General features: G+C 50.5%; 1 protein-coding gene across 2 annotated transcripts in view; it reads right to left on the bottom strand.

The window, feature by feature from the left end:
* Nucleotides 1-4,315: 4,315 nt before the first annotated feature.
* Nucleotides 4,316-15,901, bottom strand: part of Cpne2 (copine 2) — a 37,823-nt gene continuing 26,237 nt past the window's right edge. For both annotated transcript variants that reach the window (XM_034522950.2, XM_076915660.1), the window contains exons 12-16: nucleotides 14,710-14,764; nucleotides 12,077-12,128; nucleotides 11,628-11,761; nucleotides 5,774-6,010; nucleotides 4,316-4,733 (exon numbers count right to left, since the gene is read on the bottom strand). In XM_034522950.2, the coding sequence (XP_034378841.1) occupies nucleotides 4,626-4,733; nucleotides 5,774-6,010; nucleotides 11,628-11,761; nucleotides 12,077-12,128; nucleotides 14,710-14,764 (586 nt within the window). In that variant the 3' untranslated portion in view covers nucleotides 4,316-4,625. The remainder of the gene's footprint in view (nucleotides 4,734-5,773; nucleotides 6,011-11,627; nucleotides 11,762-12,076; nucleotides 12,129-14,709; nucleotides 14,765-15,901) is intronic.

The following is a 15,901-nucleotide window of genomic DNA, read 5'->3' as shown; positions in this document are numbered from 1 at the left end:
TGAAGAGAAGCAAACTTACTGAATCATAGCCAGAAACTGTAACTGCTGATAGCTATGTTAAAGAGATGACTAATGCCTAGCCGTTTCTGGAAGTCTCAGACTGCAAACTAGTGGGACATGCCTGCGTGTTATGGCTGTACGCTGCTCCACCAAAGCACTGCTGTTTGCACATATAGTTGTAGCTTTTGACTGTGAAGCTATTTCCAGCCAGTCTAAGGTGCTGCTCAGTACTTCTTCTTTATCCAGTGTGCCTTCCCCCCAACCCCCTAACAACACGCACACAACAGTTCCTGGGCCATGAGCAGCCAAAAGCAGCAAGCTCTTGCCTGTTTCTGTCTCATGGGGGGATGGGGGGGAAGGGAGGGAACAGGTATGCAGGACTTGGGGTTGGGAGGTAGGTCTGTGTGCCCTGCTTCAGAATGAGCCTGAGAGGTTCTCTTCTCGCTGGTTCCAGTATCCATTGTTTTTTCCCTTCCTATGGGTGTGAGACGAGCGAGACACTGAATGTGTTGGCACTAACACACTGGCAGGCAGAGGAAGCTCCTCAGTTGTAACGTGGGCAGAGAGGGCCCTGGATCCCATCCAGCCCTTCCTTTCCCCTTCCAGTGTATTGACACTGGTGCCTACCAGCAGATGGTGGTTTTCCTTCGCCCATCACTGATGCCTGTGAGCGCTGCCATCCTTTGCAGAGCCTCCCAGTTCTAATCTTTCCTGACTGTCAGTGCAGGCCTGTCAGCTCCATCCTGACAAACAAGACATTTAGGTAAAGCTGCAAGCACCTCCTGCCTCTTTGTGTCATTGTTCCTATGACTGTGCTGTCATTCCCACAGTACGTTCCTGTATCCAGAGCAACCCTGAGCCATTTCAGGAGGCAGACCAAGACATCAAAGTCGTCAGCGTCATACAGCTTGACTTTTCAGACCAACGTGTGTGCTTCCTGGTCTCTGTTGATGTTGAAAAGAAGATGGCAGGGTTGCGGGATTTAAAACTGTCTGTTAACTTCAATTTTTAGCCCTGTCAAGCGAGCTCTTGCGCTGTACCACATCGGCTTCCAGCTCTCCCATCACTTGAAGCTGATTGTGTTGAGCAGTCTTCAGACCCAGGTTTCTTTTCTTTTTGACAGAGTCTGCTACGTAGCCCAAGCTGGCTTACAAACTTACCATCCTTTCATTTCAGCTTCCTGAGTGCTAGGATCACTGGTGAGTGAGTGCCACTACACCTGACTATGATGACTGTTTTTGGTGTTTCTGTTGGACTTTTTACCATAGTTCATTGTGCCTAAATGGTGTTGAGGCCTGTAATTAAAACACCACTTCTAAGGTAAATCAGGGTAGACCTATAGTTCCCTCCCACAGAAGAACAGAATGAGCAGAGGTAGAAGGAAACCCCCAGAACACATTCATGTACCTTGGCAGGTCTCTCCTGGGGGTTAGATTAATCAGGGACCAAAAATACTTAAAGGAAAGATTCCCTCTGATCATGCATAGTCTTTCTTATTCCCTATAAATAATTGAGTGTAACAACTCCTAGCATATCACGGTTCAGACATTGTAAACTGATGTAAATCAAGCTAGGAAAGTATAGGGTATGAGTATAGGTATGAGTAGGTTCTGTGCAAACAGCATGTAACAGACAGCATTGGGCATCTGCAGATGTGACCTCTGGTAGGGGTCTATGGACCAGTCCCACCAGACGTACTCCTGCCTGCATTACTGGGACTTTACAGTGGGTAAGAAAGTAAAATAGACGATTGGGGTTTGTTTCTTTGAGCAGTGTACATTATCTCGGGTGGCAGAATTCTTAGGATTCTGAGACCTCCTTGGGAAAGCCAGTGACGATCTGTTGCCAGCTCTACCCGGGAGACAGTGAACTGTCCGGGTTATATCAGTATTGCCCATGCCCTCCCTGTCTCTTCCTGACATTTGTCTACCTGAAGCTATTGCTCACATGGGTGGGGAGGAAAGGGACTTAAAATTCAAGTCACCTATTTCTATAAAAAGCTGGGAGTCTGATATGACTGGATCTAGACAGGTGGCTGACTTCCTGACTTGCACAGCTTCCAGGGCTCTCAGGACCCAGCAGAAAGTTCCTCAGACTGAAGTAAGACACGCACGCATGTACGCGTGCATGCACACATGCATGAGCACCCACTACTCAATAAGGTGCCTTGTCAGAGCCCCCCCTTCTGTTTTTTGGTTTTTTGCATCCCAGCTGCTGAATTCTTCCTTTTTGGCCAGCTCCTCACTTAAGGGAAAAGCTTGGTTTGCCTGGACCAGCCCCTTGAGAACTCATTTTTCCACCCTCCATAGATAACGCCATAGTGATCTCATTATAGCAGACAAGGGCCTTCACCTAGGAGGCAGGAATAATACCAACTTCCTGTGGTCATATATAAATTAGAAGGCACCCATGTCTGGGTAGGTTATCCAGAGTGTATTATTAACATACTTCACACAGGTTTGTATAGTGCTGGCATTCCCCGCTTGTAACTAGAACACTGACATGCTGGAAGGGTCAGATCTGGTTGTCCGCTCCACCAGCTTCTGCCTTAGCTCCAGTTAGCTAAATGTTAATTGCTTAGGCACAACAGAATCTTTGGCTCAAATGTCCTTCCTGTGATTATGTGAGTCAGCTGTCATCTTAGATCCCTCTAGGAAAAGGAAGGAGAGCTCTGTGGCAGCGAACAGTGACTTGGGTGGCTTCTTGGCATCCTGGTGTGCTCAGCCTAGTTATACATGCTAGGATGGAATTCGAGTACTTGGTACATAATGCTCGACTGGAATCTCATCAACATTTTTGTAGTCACAGGTTGTACAGTCACGCCTTAATGACTCTGTCATGGGCTGGCATTGTTCTGCTACCTGCTAGTGGAATGTTTTCAGAGGGAGCTGAAATAGCATTAACAAACCTGGCCCCAGCAGCAGAAGAGACACAGAAAGGCCCCATGGGAGACAGGCTACTTTTGTTTCTGTGGCACCACTGAGGCCTGCTCTGTACAGGTCAAGCAGTTGGGGGACATGCTGCATTGTTTTAGTGGACTTGTTTTTTATTCTGAAAAAAATCACTCTCAAGTCAGCCCTTCTATACATTCTATAGAGGAACCCCAAATTTCCAGAGGCCCAGTGACTTGCCTGGGTTGCCCTGCTATATGACAGAACCAGATTTTTTATTTATGCCTCAGGGCTGGCTTTCTCTCTTGAGTGTGTGTGTGTGTGTGTGTGTGTGTGTGTGTGTGTGTGTCTCCAACAATACACAGTCACCTACCTGGAAACTATATCCACTAGATTCCCTTGTTGGCTAAGCCAGTTAGTAGCTGGGTTTGGTAGCATACATCTTTAGTCCTAGCTACCAGAAGACAGAAATCGGATGATCTTCGTGAGTTTAAGGCCAGCCTGAGCTACATGGTGAGTTCTAGGGCAGCTACAGCTACATAGTGAGAGCCTGTCTCAAAAACAAAGCCTTTGGTGGCCACAGAAGTTTGCTTCTCATTTCTACCATGGATGCTGAGATGACCAATTCCAGCAGCTATGAAGGACTAGCCTGGAGGAGAAGGCAGAGAAGGCTTAGTGTCCACAGAACAGTGGGAGGTCATTAGTAGCTTGAGTGGGAAAGCCCCTTGGAGATGCTGTGGGAGATGCTGGGGGTAGTAGGATATGCAGGCACAACGGTAACCACACTTGTATCCGCACTCTGCCTGTCTAGTAGGCCTGGTGTGTTTCCATTACTGCAAGATCATGGGAGGGCTGTGGAAGGTTCATGAACAGTGCTGGCACAGGGAGCTAGAAACATACTAAGTAGAAATGTGCACTGTTACAGTCAGGCCTGCTTGTCAAAAAGCCTAGAATGCCACAAGAGAATATGGGTGTGGAGGGAAAGGAACAAGGAGGTGTGTGCTAAGAGGAACAGCAGGAACAGACATAACCTTGTTTAGGGTCCTGAAGCCAAAGACATTGCCTACTACATCCAGAGGATGTGGGTGGCTGCAACTGCTGTCTGGGTGGCATGTCCCGTGTCAGTTTCACAGGAATCACTACTGGTGACAGGGAATGCATGTCCCCATGAGGAAATGATCACACTGACTCTTCAAGAATGGGGGTGAGGACGAGGGTCTTCCTATTGGCTTTCATTTCCAGATCAGTGAGTGCCCACTGACCCTCACTAAGGAAGGAGCTTGGCAGGCAGCATCTGAAACTCCTTTATTACCCTGAGTTTAACAAATAGAACACAGTCACGGTATAAAAACAGCAGACCACTATACAAAGTATGCAGCAGGGATACATTCCTTCTTGCAGCTAGTTACTTAGAAAAAGCCAGATATGATTGTAAAAATTTTATTCTCTTTAATAACAATAATTCCACTAAATTTATACAAAGTACATTCAATACTCAGAGTGGCAGGAGGGTGGGGAGAGGAAGCCGGTTTGTCCTGGAAGCATCATCCGTTGACTCTGACCAAGGGAGCCCAGCTGGGCTGGGGAAGTTGGGGGTGGAGGTCCAGTTGTAAAAAATAAAAACGTGGACTGGTTTAAAAAAAAAAAAAAAGGCCACCGATGAGGAAGCAGGGTGAACGTGCATGTTCCTGGAAGGCTGGGGGCTCAGCTGGCATGCTGCAGCCAGGCATGGGCTCAGGCAGGCTCGGAGTTGGTGGGGGGCAGGTTTTTGTGTTTGAAATACTGCACTACTTGCTGAGGCAGCTCCGCCAACACCGCTTTAGCCAGAGTTTCTTTCGCTGCCTGTGGGGTCCAGGTGTGGAGAAACAGGAGAGGAGGATTAATGAGCAGGTGAGAGCTGTGCCAGCAGAGGGCCATGGAGGGCTGAGGGCCAGGGCCTCAGCCCAGCCCAAATGCTAATCCCACCACTAGCAGTCAAGTTCTCTGCCCTTACAGGATGGGGGGAAGAACTGGCATTTTAGCCTCCTCAATCTGAAGCATTTCCTGACCAACAATCTGGCCATGAGAAGCAGCAGTGAATGGTCACTACTGAGGAAAGTGTCAAGTCACTGTCTCATGTAGCCACAGATGACCAACGCCCCGCATTTGTCCTAGGAAGCCAAAGGAAGAAACAAAATCATCCTAGGCAGATGCGCGGTGACCACTGGGCCACCACTTGCCAAGGCTGGTTCCCAGGATTTAAGCCCCGGAATCCTCATAGGGTTTAGCAGAAGGAATTTAGGCTCAGTAAGGTCATCGCTTGCCTAAGACCATGAGATGCATGACTGATCCCATAGGAGTTAGAACTTAGGCTGGCCTTATATAGATGCCACCCAAAAGTTCTGGATCCATCCAAAAGACAGAGCATCTCATGACCATTCTGCCAACCCTGGCCTCCTCACAAGTCATCCCAGTAAGGCCAGAGCCACTTCCAGGAAGAGGCTGACTACCACCATATATCATATTGTTCCCATATTTGGGGGAAGAAAGGCAGGCTAACAGGAGGAGTTTCTCAGCTTTAGGGGCTGGCAAAGGAAAGGGCAGGAAGCCCTACTTCTTCTGGGCCTTGGCTCCTACCTCAGCCTGTCTCAGTGTTCTGTCTACCAGGATAATTCTTAACCCAGGACACTACCCAGAGCCATAATCTGGATTATGTCCCACTCCTGGGTTCCTTTGACTTGTGGGAATAAGTGGTGACAGTGTCACAGTGGCCTTATCTTGAGCAAGGGTGACAGCACCTGACTCATTGTGGGCCCTCAGAAGCTAACACTATATGGGGGGGGGGTAGGAATCTGAGACACTGAGCTCTGTTGCAGCCCCTCCCAACCTGGGCCCACACTCACATTGCGGAACTCTCGAAAGGGCACGAACTGCACGATGTCTCGGGCTGCCTCCTCGCCTGTATGCGAGCGCAGTCTCCGGTTGTCTCCGTCTAAAAACTCCATGGCTGCAAAGTCAGCATTGCCCACACCCACAATGATAATGGACATGGGCAGCTTGGAGGCCTGCACCACGGCGTGCCGTGTCTCCTCCATGTCACTGATGACGCCGTCCGTGATGATGAGAAGGATGAAGTACTGCTGTAAGGAAGAGTGAGCCAAGTGATGGGTGAGAGTGGGGCCTCATGCCCCTCCCCTCCAAATCCTCAAGGCCTGAAGGAGGCAAACTGCCCACACCATGGACATTTTTGGCCTGTTCTGAATCTGGGCCCAGGGCTCAAGGTTGGTTCTGCCAGCTACTATGCGGCACAGCTTTGACCACTAAGACTTAATCTGCTGAGATGCAGTTTCATCATCTCTAAACTGAGAGTTACTGCTCAGAGCTGGCGTGCCAGCCGCCTGACAAGCCCAGGCTTGCACAGGAACACGTTCTAGCCTCCAGCCTCTGCAGCCGGCCTACCTCCTCTGTCTTTGCGAGCAGGAATACTTGTACCCTGCTAGCTTCATACTTGGCACAGAAGAAGACACCTGCAGGGGCTAAGCACAGCTCGTGTGGACTGTCACTTCCACACGATCAGGGTCACGTCTAGGTTGTAGAGTTGTCACACTTGGGACAGAAATAGGTATTCAGTGGTCACCCTGCTCGAAACATGGTGCCTAAGAGGCAGCCGTGGTGTAGACTGGTGTCTTAGGTCTCTGGCTTTCACTGACCTTCCTAATCAACAGAAGGTAGGAAGCTCAGGGCTTTAGGAAGTAGGGGCTCCAGATAGAGCCTAACACCATCGCACGGTTTGCCCTGTGTCTTCCTGTTATCCTCTATTTATGGCAAATGACACCAAACTTCCATTAGCAAGATGTGTTTATGAATTGTTTCAGGTAAAAATACATTGAATAATGAACATGAGCAATCTAAGGAGAAAGTGCACACAGGATGACTTGACACGGAGAAGGTAAGCGATTGACAGGAAATGGTCAGGACAATCCAACAAGTGGGCCTCAGAGTCGGAGTGGCTGGCACTTTGCTTTCACCTCAGTGCTGTCTTGGCTATCTGGTGGCCCTGTTCAGAGGAATCCAGTATTCTGCCCTATCCATGAGTAAAACACATGAGCCTTGTGCTGATTCATCATTGGGGGCTTCTGTCCTCTAATTCTGTCCCCTGACCCCTAATTGCCAAAAGGAAAAGTCATGAAGCTAAGGGAGGGCAGAGGTGACCTGAGTGGGTATGGAGTCATCTTATCTGGCAAAGCTGTGCAGCTTGTGGACTATAGGAACTCAACCTCCAGAATATTCTGTCTTCCTCTTCTGTCCCAAAGTACACACTACAGGTCAGGGTATGGTGAGCTTGTGCAGACACTGGCTCCATCCTCCATACCCCCAGCTCCAACACTGTGCCTTTAAGAGACCAATCCCCTGGCTGGGGATACTTGTTGCCATGGAGACTGAACCCAGCAGTAGAGAGCTGCTGCTGGCAGCCCCTAGCCCTGGTTTTACCAATTCATCTAGACTCTTTCCCTGCCATAGCCAATTGTTGTTTCAGGGTCCCTTCCCCTGCCAGTTTTTATCCACATTAACCCCACCCACCCAGAAGTTCAGGGCACTATTCCTGGGATTTCGGCTGGCAGAGAGAAGGACAGGAAGAGGCCTGACACTGAGGAAAGATTTAATTGGCTGCTCAGTCAAAGGTAGCACTTCTCTTCAAGCCCCGGCCAGCTCAGACACGTGCCCCCCACCTCCCTGTTGCTCTCTGTTGTAGTATACTGCTTTCCTTCCCAGGGATGTGAGTGCAGAAATACAGAGCCCGAGTTCCTGCAAGACTTATAGCAGGAAGGACCAGGAGCAACAAAAACGTAAGATCTTTAGCAGACAACCTAACTGTTGAGTCTGGCTTAGAGGCCACCAGATGGCTCAGAGGGCTTACTCGACCTGATAAGGTCCTGTAACAGGTAACTGGCAGGTTTAGGTTCGTGCCCAAATCTGCCTGACTACAAAGTTGGGGCACTTCCCATGCCCTCCTTCTCTGCCACCCGCTGCATGGGTAGCTGGTCACTGTGAGCCTGGCAGGAAAAGCTCTCTTGTTACCCATTAACCTGGGGTTGGAGAGTCTGAACGACCAGGATAGAGGTGTAGGTCGAGCCCAGAGCATTGGCTATAAACCCTCACTCCTGGGTGCCACAGTCAAAGCTTCAAAGATCCACCACTACCCCTAGAACCCCCCCCCCCCCCCCCAGAGCAAATCAGAAGGGCTGTGGAGGGCAAGAATGAAGAGTGGAAAGGGGCTCTGAAGTCCTGGTGTCCCTACTGTGCTGTCCCTCCTGATACCCTTCCACAGGAGGTCTGTCCAAACACTCCTTCCCTAGTCCCTAGGTGCCCCTGACAGCCCAGCACACATTGCGTGTCAGGGGCTTGGCTTTCCATCCAGGTCTCAGAAACCAATTCCCAGCATATTCAAAGAGCTGAGCGTGTCTTGCCAATCCCGGGGATGCGAGGACCCCGAGGCATGCACAGGTACATCTCCTACTGCATGAATGACTGGACTTAGAGGAAATTGAACCTGACCACACAATTGCAGGCAGAGTCTGCGGAAGCTGCACTCATCTCCAGGTAATTTCGGAAAAATTGGCTGGTGAGGGCCCTGAGATGGGGCCTGCTGCCTGTACTCCAGCCCTGACAGTGGATGCCTTAGCCATCAAGCAGGAATGGGCCACAAACATTAAGGCCTTACTGACTAAAGCAAGACCACTTTCAGGTCACAAAAAACTGCTTGTTAGACACCCCCCACATCCCTTCCCCCCCACAGCAGCTTCCCACTACCTTTAGAAAGAAGCCTAGAGTGTTTGATGGCTCTCAAGGTCCTGTGGGAGATAGCCAGCTTTCTCATCCTCGCCTACTCTGTCACAGTCTTCTTACACACGACACTATCAGCTATACCCACACACCAAGACCCCTGGGTCTTTGCATATGTTGTTTCCCCTGTTGGGCTGCTACCACCCACAACCACCCCCCCACACACACACACACACAAACTCTTAAGAATCTTTTAAGGCTAAGCCTGCACATCCCCTTCTAAGCATCAACCCTTCCTTGGGTCTGCTGTCAGTTAGGTACCACCTGTTCAGTCCTGTACTGCAACCATCACAGGCTCAGGCAGTCTTACTACGTCACTGCAGTGGCCTCCCAGCTAACTCCCCGCTAGCCTATAAGCTGGATATCACTCATCCAAGTGTCCTTGGGGTTGCCCAGAAAAGCTCAGAAAAGGCATGTGAAAGAAATGAATGGAAGCTGCTAGAGATACCACCAGCTGCTCTCCATGTCCTCACTGTACGTGTGTGTGCTCTGGGTGCATACGTGAGGGGACAGGAAAGGTAAAGCTACATTGCATTCCCCAACCCCAAAACATGCCTAAACAGAAGCATTGGCTAATCCACCAATTACTTCCATCTGCCGTGGGTCTCCCTGTGCACAGCATTGCCAGATACTAGCCTACTAGCCTCAGAGATGCCCTCACACATTCCTACAACTGACACATCTTGTGTGCCAGGCTCTAGGCTGAACAGTGCACATGCCCATTTGGGTGACTCTCTACAGAGCTCACAGGAAAGGCTGTTGTACCGTGGGGTGGGGGAACAGAGTTCAGAGTGTTTAAACTACCTGCTCTAGTAACACAACCAGGAAGTAGGGGAGATGGGGCTCAAACTAGGTTCTTTCAGCTTGAGGTCGAGCCACCCCACAGCCCTACTTACCTCCTCTGGTGGAGAGGGTCAGGGTGTGTGATAGACAAGTCTGTATCTACTCCTGGATCTCAGAGTGGAAGGGGCAATAGAGACCCAGGCTCTACCCTCACAGCTGGAGATCCTTAGGTGTCATCTGAAGTCACAAGGCCTTAGAGGTAACAGCTTAGCCTGGGAAGCCAGGGATGGCTTGGAGTAGCAAGTAAAGCCAAAGGACCCAGGACTGATCCCAGAAGGGTCTGGAAAGTACTGGTCTCAAGTCCTTCTGCTCAGAACAAAAGTGAGGTTCTCCTTGCTGGTGAAAGAGGGGTGAACAAGGCCCCTGCAGATCTGGAGTCCCTCAGTCATGAAGCCACTTGTCTCCAAACCCCACCTCCTGCCCAGATGACCCCTGGCTGGCAGCAGGTACAGCAGGAAACAGGAGGCCTGGCACACTGCTGGAATGCACTCATGTTCCCTGCCCAGATGGTTTCTCCTGAAGAGGAAATCAAGCCTGTTTTCAAGCCTTTAAAAGATTCGTGCAGCCAACAACTTTGTTGGCACCAAGCTTGGCACCCTCTCAATGGGTAGTGAAGCTGAAGGCTGCCCCTTACTCTGCCCTACTCAAGCTATCTATCTCAGGAACCAAAAAACAACAAAACACAATCCCTTCCAGGCCTCAGAGTTACTGTCCGTACAGGCATCACCACGGGGATCAGCGCTCCCACTGCCTTGTAGGAAACAGGCTTAAAGAAAAGCAGGAATCTGAGTTCTCAGCTGCCTCAGTCAGAGGGCTAAAGCTGAGAGACTCATCTAATGCACACCACAGACCACCAGCCCCTTCCTGGCTCACCGTACCTCAGTGCTTTGTGTGCACAAGTCCCAGTTTTGAGGGACATGGTTCCCTGAACTCTACTGTCCATCCTTCAATGCCTTTTGGAGTGGGGGCACTGCAGGGTTATCAAATGCTAACCTCCTCAGGCAGCCTGGCTTGTTCTCTCAAAACACAAACTGGATACACTGATCTGTTCTGGGCACACATAAAGAGACATAGAGCACATGACTCCAATGGCCTCCATCTCCACAGAGCCTTATCCACCTCTAAGACAATTAGAACAGGTCTGGACCTTCCCCAAGCCAGCCCCAGGTTCTCTTTCTCAGTCCCCCATCCCTCCTTTTCTCTCTAGTGCTACTTCAGGGACATCAACCTCTTCTTCCTTAGTGACCAGGCACCCCCCTCCTTTGAACAGTCCCACTATGGTCCCCTTATTCATGGTGTAGAGCCTTCCCTTTGGGATAGGCCAGTGACGTGGTCTCACTGACCTAATCTCATCTCTTCATGGAGTGCTGTGTACCTGTCACCCACCAGGCTTAGAGTCTATAGTAAGGTTAGGACAGAGAGCCCTGGCCCATGTGGCCAAGAGGCTGCTAACCTGTAACAGAGGCAAGAAGGACATAGACAGAGTAGGGCCACATGGAGAGGACCATGCAGGACCACTGGGTCACCATGAGGTCTGCAGAAAAGTCCAGGTGGAAGCCCTGGTACATGGCCCTGCTTGAAGGAATGGGATGAGCACTGCAGATGCCCAGGCTGGTCACCTGCCACATCATAGACACTTACTCCACCCTGCAGTCTTACTACTGAGCTCCAGGCCAGGACTTTAGACCTAAAGCCCGGTAAGACTTTAGACCAAAATGTTCCACAGGGCCAGCTCCTAAGCCCACTGGGGTCAGACACTGGCCAGCCTCTCCCCCTTGGAGACTGAGGCCACAAGTCTCACTTCAATGACACTTCCCTGGAGTAGGGCTCCAGGAAGCAGGGCTCATCAAACCGGGCTTATCCTGTCCCCTCAGAACCAGATGGACAGCATCCTATAGAGAGTCTGCATCTCACCTGGACAGGGAGCCAGAGGAGGCAAAACACCTACCTCAATAACTCCACACTGATAGGAAGATAAGAGCACACATCCCAATCTGATTTCCCTCCTGTTGGGCAGATGCCACCCACTGCCAGCCTCATTCCAGCCTGCACACCTTGCTGCCTACTTACCGTTGCTGTCTGCTGCTGGGTGGCCTGGGCTGCAAACCGGGCCACATGGTTGACGATGGGGGAGAAGTTTGTGGGGCCATAGAAGCGAATGTGGGGCAGACAGGCTGAGTACGCCCGGGCGATGCCATCCACGCCTGCAGAAGACAACCTAGGTCAGCTGAACACCTCTGCCTCGCCTCCATCCTGCTGCTCACAAAGCATCTACTTCAATGTTTTCCTAGAAAGCCCCTGCCATTGCTAACGTGGTCTTGAAACAGAACGTTGTCAAGGGCAGGGCTGAGGTAGTAGTCAAGAGCCTAACTGTGAATCAGGGAGGCCTGAGTTTAGGCCTTTCCGTGATCCGTGATCCGTGATCCGTGGGTAAATGACAAACAGGAAGGTCAGAAACTGGAATCTCATTCCCTCCCCCTCCCTCTGCCTGCTGCTCTGCAGGCTGGGGCCACACTCACCTGAGCAGAAAGGGTTAGTGGGGTTGAAGTTGATAGCAAACTCATGGGACACCTAGAAAGCAGAAGACATGTTGAGAGGCAGTATCCTGCCCCACCCTGAAGTCAGCCCACTCTGAGGCTTCACTCTCTTACTCTGTCACATCTAGATTATTGATCCCACATCTGCCTCCCCAACTTTACAACAAGGAAACAGAGACCTTATAAGCCAGTCCACTGTCCTCTGGGGGTAAGGGGTGTGTCCAGGATGCTATGTACCTTCCTTGTCAAGAGCTCTCCTAAACGGGACAGAGATGGCCCAGGGGCAGTGGGGCTCTAGAACACTTGGAAAGCCCCTGTTCCCTCTCTGCATTTGGGGAGCCACCTGCCTGGGCCTTGAAGACTTTTCCAATCTTAGCACCAGTCAAGGTGCTGAAACGAAGTCTACCTCACACCACTCAGACAACTGCCATTGGCTGACCACCAGTCATTGCTCAACTAGGGATCAGACCATACAGATCCCCAAGGGTCTGTTCCTGCATCCCTGACATGAGTCCTGGCTCCTAGTCTGGGGCTGGAGAGCGGGCTCAGTGATAAAGAGCAGATACTGCTCTTGTAGAGGACCTGAGTCCAGTTCCCAGCATTGTCTACATCTGGCAGCTCACAAACTACCTGTAACTCCAGCTGCTGATGAATTAATGCCTCTGCCAGCACCTACAGTCTCATATTCATATTCTCTCTCTCTTTCTCTCTCTCTCTCTCTCTCTCTGTCTCTCTCTCTCTCTCTCTGTCTGTCTCTCTCTGTCTGTCTGTCTCTCTCTCTCTCACACACACACACATAATTAAAAATAAATATCAAAAAAAAAAAAAAAGCTGCTGAGCCACTAGGTTGGGTCCCATATCCACCCTGTCACAAACATGGACTTTACACCAACTGTATGCCAGACCCTAGCACAGCAGGAGAGAACCAAGTGCCTCCTCACAGAGAGAACAAGTAAATCACTGGAACCTGTGAGGACAGTGCCAAGGTAAGGCAGAGAGCCAATGAACCAGGGGGAAAGTCAACTGGCTGGGTGATGGGCACATGCAAAGGCCCTGAGGTAGAAAGGAGGAGAGGAAGCCAGGCTCACAGGACAGGGCTAAGGTGGCAGAATGACAGAATGAAGGGCCAGGAGGGCCAGGCCTGGTATACTCTGGCAGTGCAGGAGAGGGGACACAGCGTCTATGCTTGCCTAGCCTCATAATAGCACGCTGCTTTACCACCACTGGGTGCTTAGCCTAGCCAAGCCCCAGCAACCCCCCAGAGTTGCCCTGTGACATTTCCAAGGCTTTTGCTCAAGAAAACATCTCATTCAGTTGAGTTCTTTGGAAGCTGGCTGGTGTCCTAGCAACAAGCTCTTGCTGGGCCTGGCCACTGGCTCACCTGCCCGCCTCCCCATGACATCTATGTTGGCCCAGAGGCCCAGTCTGGGTCCCACAGCATCCTGCCTCACACTGTGCAGGGCCAGGATATCCACTGTTCATGTGTCAGACCAGAGCTATTCTGATGCTCAAGGTAGGCACTGAGGTAAGCTAAGACGATGGGAGGCTACACTAATTCCAAAAGAAATCTGCAGCACAACAGGGTTGGACCAGAGAGGGGACTGGCTGAACTGGGCATGCCATCCCCATTGGCTCTTTCTCTAGGAAGCAACAGATTTGGACATGATCCTACAGTCTATCTGCTCTCCTGGAGCCCAGGACCCTGGGGTGAAGGTGACCACAGGTAAGCCACATTGAAGTCCTGAGCCTTAGCTGTTCCATCTGTAAAATGGGATATTGTTCTATGGCTCTCGCTGCAGAAACTCTCCAGCTCTGTGGCCTATGTTCTCAGTGACTTCCCAAGCTAAGGCACCCAGGGGCTTCCTCCTGCCATACGTGAGGTCCTTACCTCACCTGCCCTCCACCAAGGCCACTCCATGGATATCTACAGTTAGTTCATTGTTCCTCCCCTGTCTCCTTCTCAGCATCTGAAACCTACCTGCCCTAGCCCTCCTCCCACCCAGTATTTTGTCTCTATTGTCTAGCCCATGTTCAAACAGGTCTCTCACTATGTCCATCCACTGGCATCAGGGAGGCCGGGGATCCCTTCTCCTCTCCCTGTGACTTAGGCCACTGGGTACTTTATCCTCCCTGAACCCCCCTTTGCCAGCCTCCTCCACTGTGAAAAGGGGACCACAACTGATCTCTGCAGCTTATGGTAAGAATGGAACGAAGCCGGCAATCAGGTAGAGTTTCATGCAAAGCACCCAGGAGCCAGCAAGCTCTGCTTCTTGCCTGTTCTCTTCTCCCAATCTCCATGCTGTGACTTCTCCGTCAACCACTCTCCTGCCCCCTGACTCAGTCCTGCATCTCTGGCCAGCTCTGGGTGCCTCGCCTCTCCATCTCATCCTGTGTTGGATCCTGGTCCTGTAGCAGGGGTCTGACCCTCTGCTCTGAGTTCCAGACCATCATCCTTTGCTTGTCTCCGGACCTCACCCACAAAGGATCAGGGCTAAGACACAAGTGCGGTCTGGGCTGAGTGCACAGCAGACAGAATCCTGGAGCTCCCCAACCCCTGATTCTGTCCCAGCCCCAATCCCACCTCAACCAAAGGAGGTAGAATACGTTACACTCACCTTCCAGTCTGGTGGTAACTGGGCCCCAAACCCCAGAGCAGGAAACATCTTATCACTGACCAGAGAAAGAGAGAACATGTGAGATATTTGAGTACTACCACCCACAACACCACACATACACACACACACACCCCTACCTCGCACCACACTCTCTCCTCCTTGTCTACAACCTTATGTACCCCCAGGGACAGAGAGCAGAAATTCACCCTTCTAGAATTATTCCCCACTAAGCCCAAATCTAAGTCCACTTCTTGGTAACAATTGAACATGGCTTAATACACCTATATCCAGGGCAGACTCTGTTGCTTAATTTTGACCAGTAGGCCTGGAAGCACCCTATAGATCAGTGGTTTTCAACCTGTGGGCTGTGGCCTCTTTGGCAAAAAGCTATCTTCAAAGACTCTACATTACAATTCATAAGTTATGAGTTATATATTATAACATAGAGTTATGAAGTAGTAACAAAAAATAATGTTATGGTTGGGGTCACCACAACATGAAAAACTGTATTAAAGGGTCAAAGTATAAGGAAGGTTGAGAACCACTGCTTCAGATCCTTCTCAAACCAAGACCCTGTTTTTTAAGACAAGGTCACAGTGGAATGAAATGGACTAGTTCCAGGCTCCAAACTTCCTGTTCATAGTTGGGGAAAAACACTCCTAAAATCATAACCATGACTTGCCTTCATCACAATCCCAGAGCCTAGGTTCATCTTCTCTTTCCTGTTACTCATGTCCACCCCCCAGCCCTGGCCTCTCAGTTCCTTGAACATATAGGATACCTTATCTCAACTTCAGCCATTACGTTCCATTTGAAATAGCCTTCCCCAAATCTGTTTTCCCTAACAAACTTGTATTCATCCCCCAAGGCCCAACCAAAATGGCTACTTCTCTCTGTGGGGATCCCTGAGACCCCATAATGCCTCTCTTCTGTGCTCCCTTGACTTCTATCTTACATGTAAACAGGTGTCTCTGAATCCCAGGAATTTCTTCTAGAAGAACAATGTCTTATTTATTAACTCATACAACATTTAGATCAGAGACTCTGGCCACTGCAGAAGACGAGCTACCAGGGGACAGGGCAGGGAGACCAGTTCATGGGGATAGGCAGGAAGCAGTGGCTCCAACATGGTGTCCTGAGTTCAATGGAGTTTTGCTGAGCCTGAATTCCAATGAAGGACTTGGGTGTCCAG

This window comes from Arvicanthis niloticus, chromosome 18 (genome assembly GCF_011762505.2).
Source record: "Arvicanthis niloticus isolate mArvNil1 chromosome 18, mArvNil1.pat.X, whole genome shotgun sequence".
NCBI lineage: Eukaryota > Metazoa > Chordata > Mammalia > Rodentia > Muridae > Arvicanthis > Arvicanthis niloticus.
The sequence above is the reverse complement of the archived record's forward strand: the minus strand, read 5'-3'. Positions and strand labels throughout refer to the sequence as shown.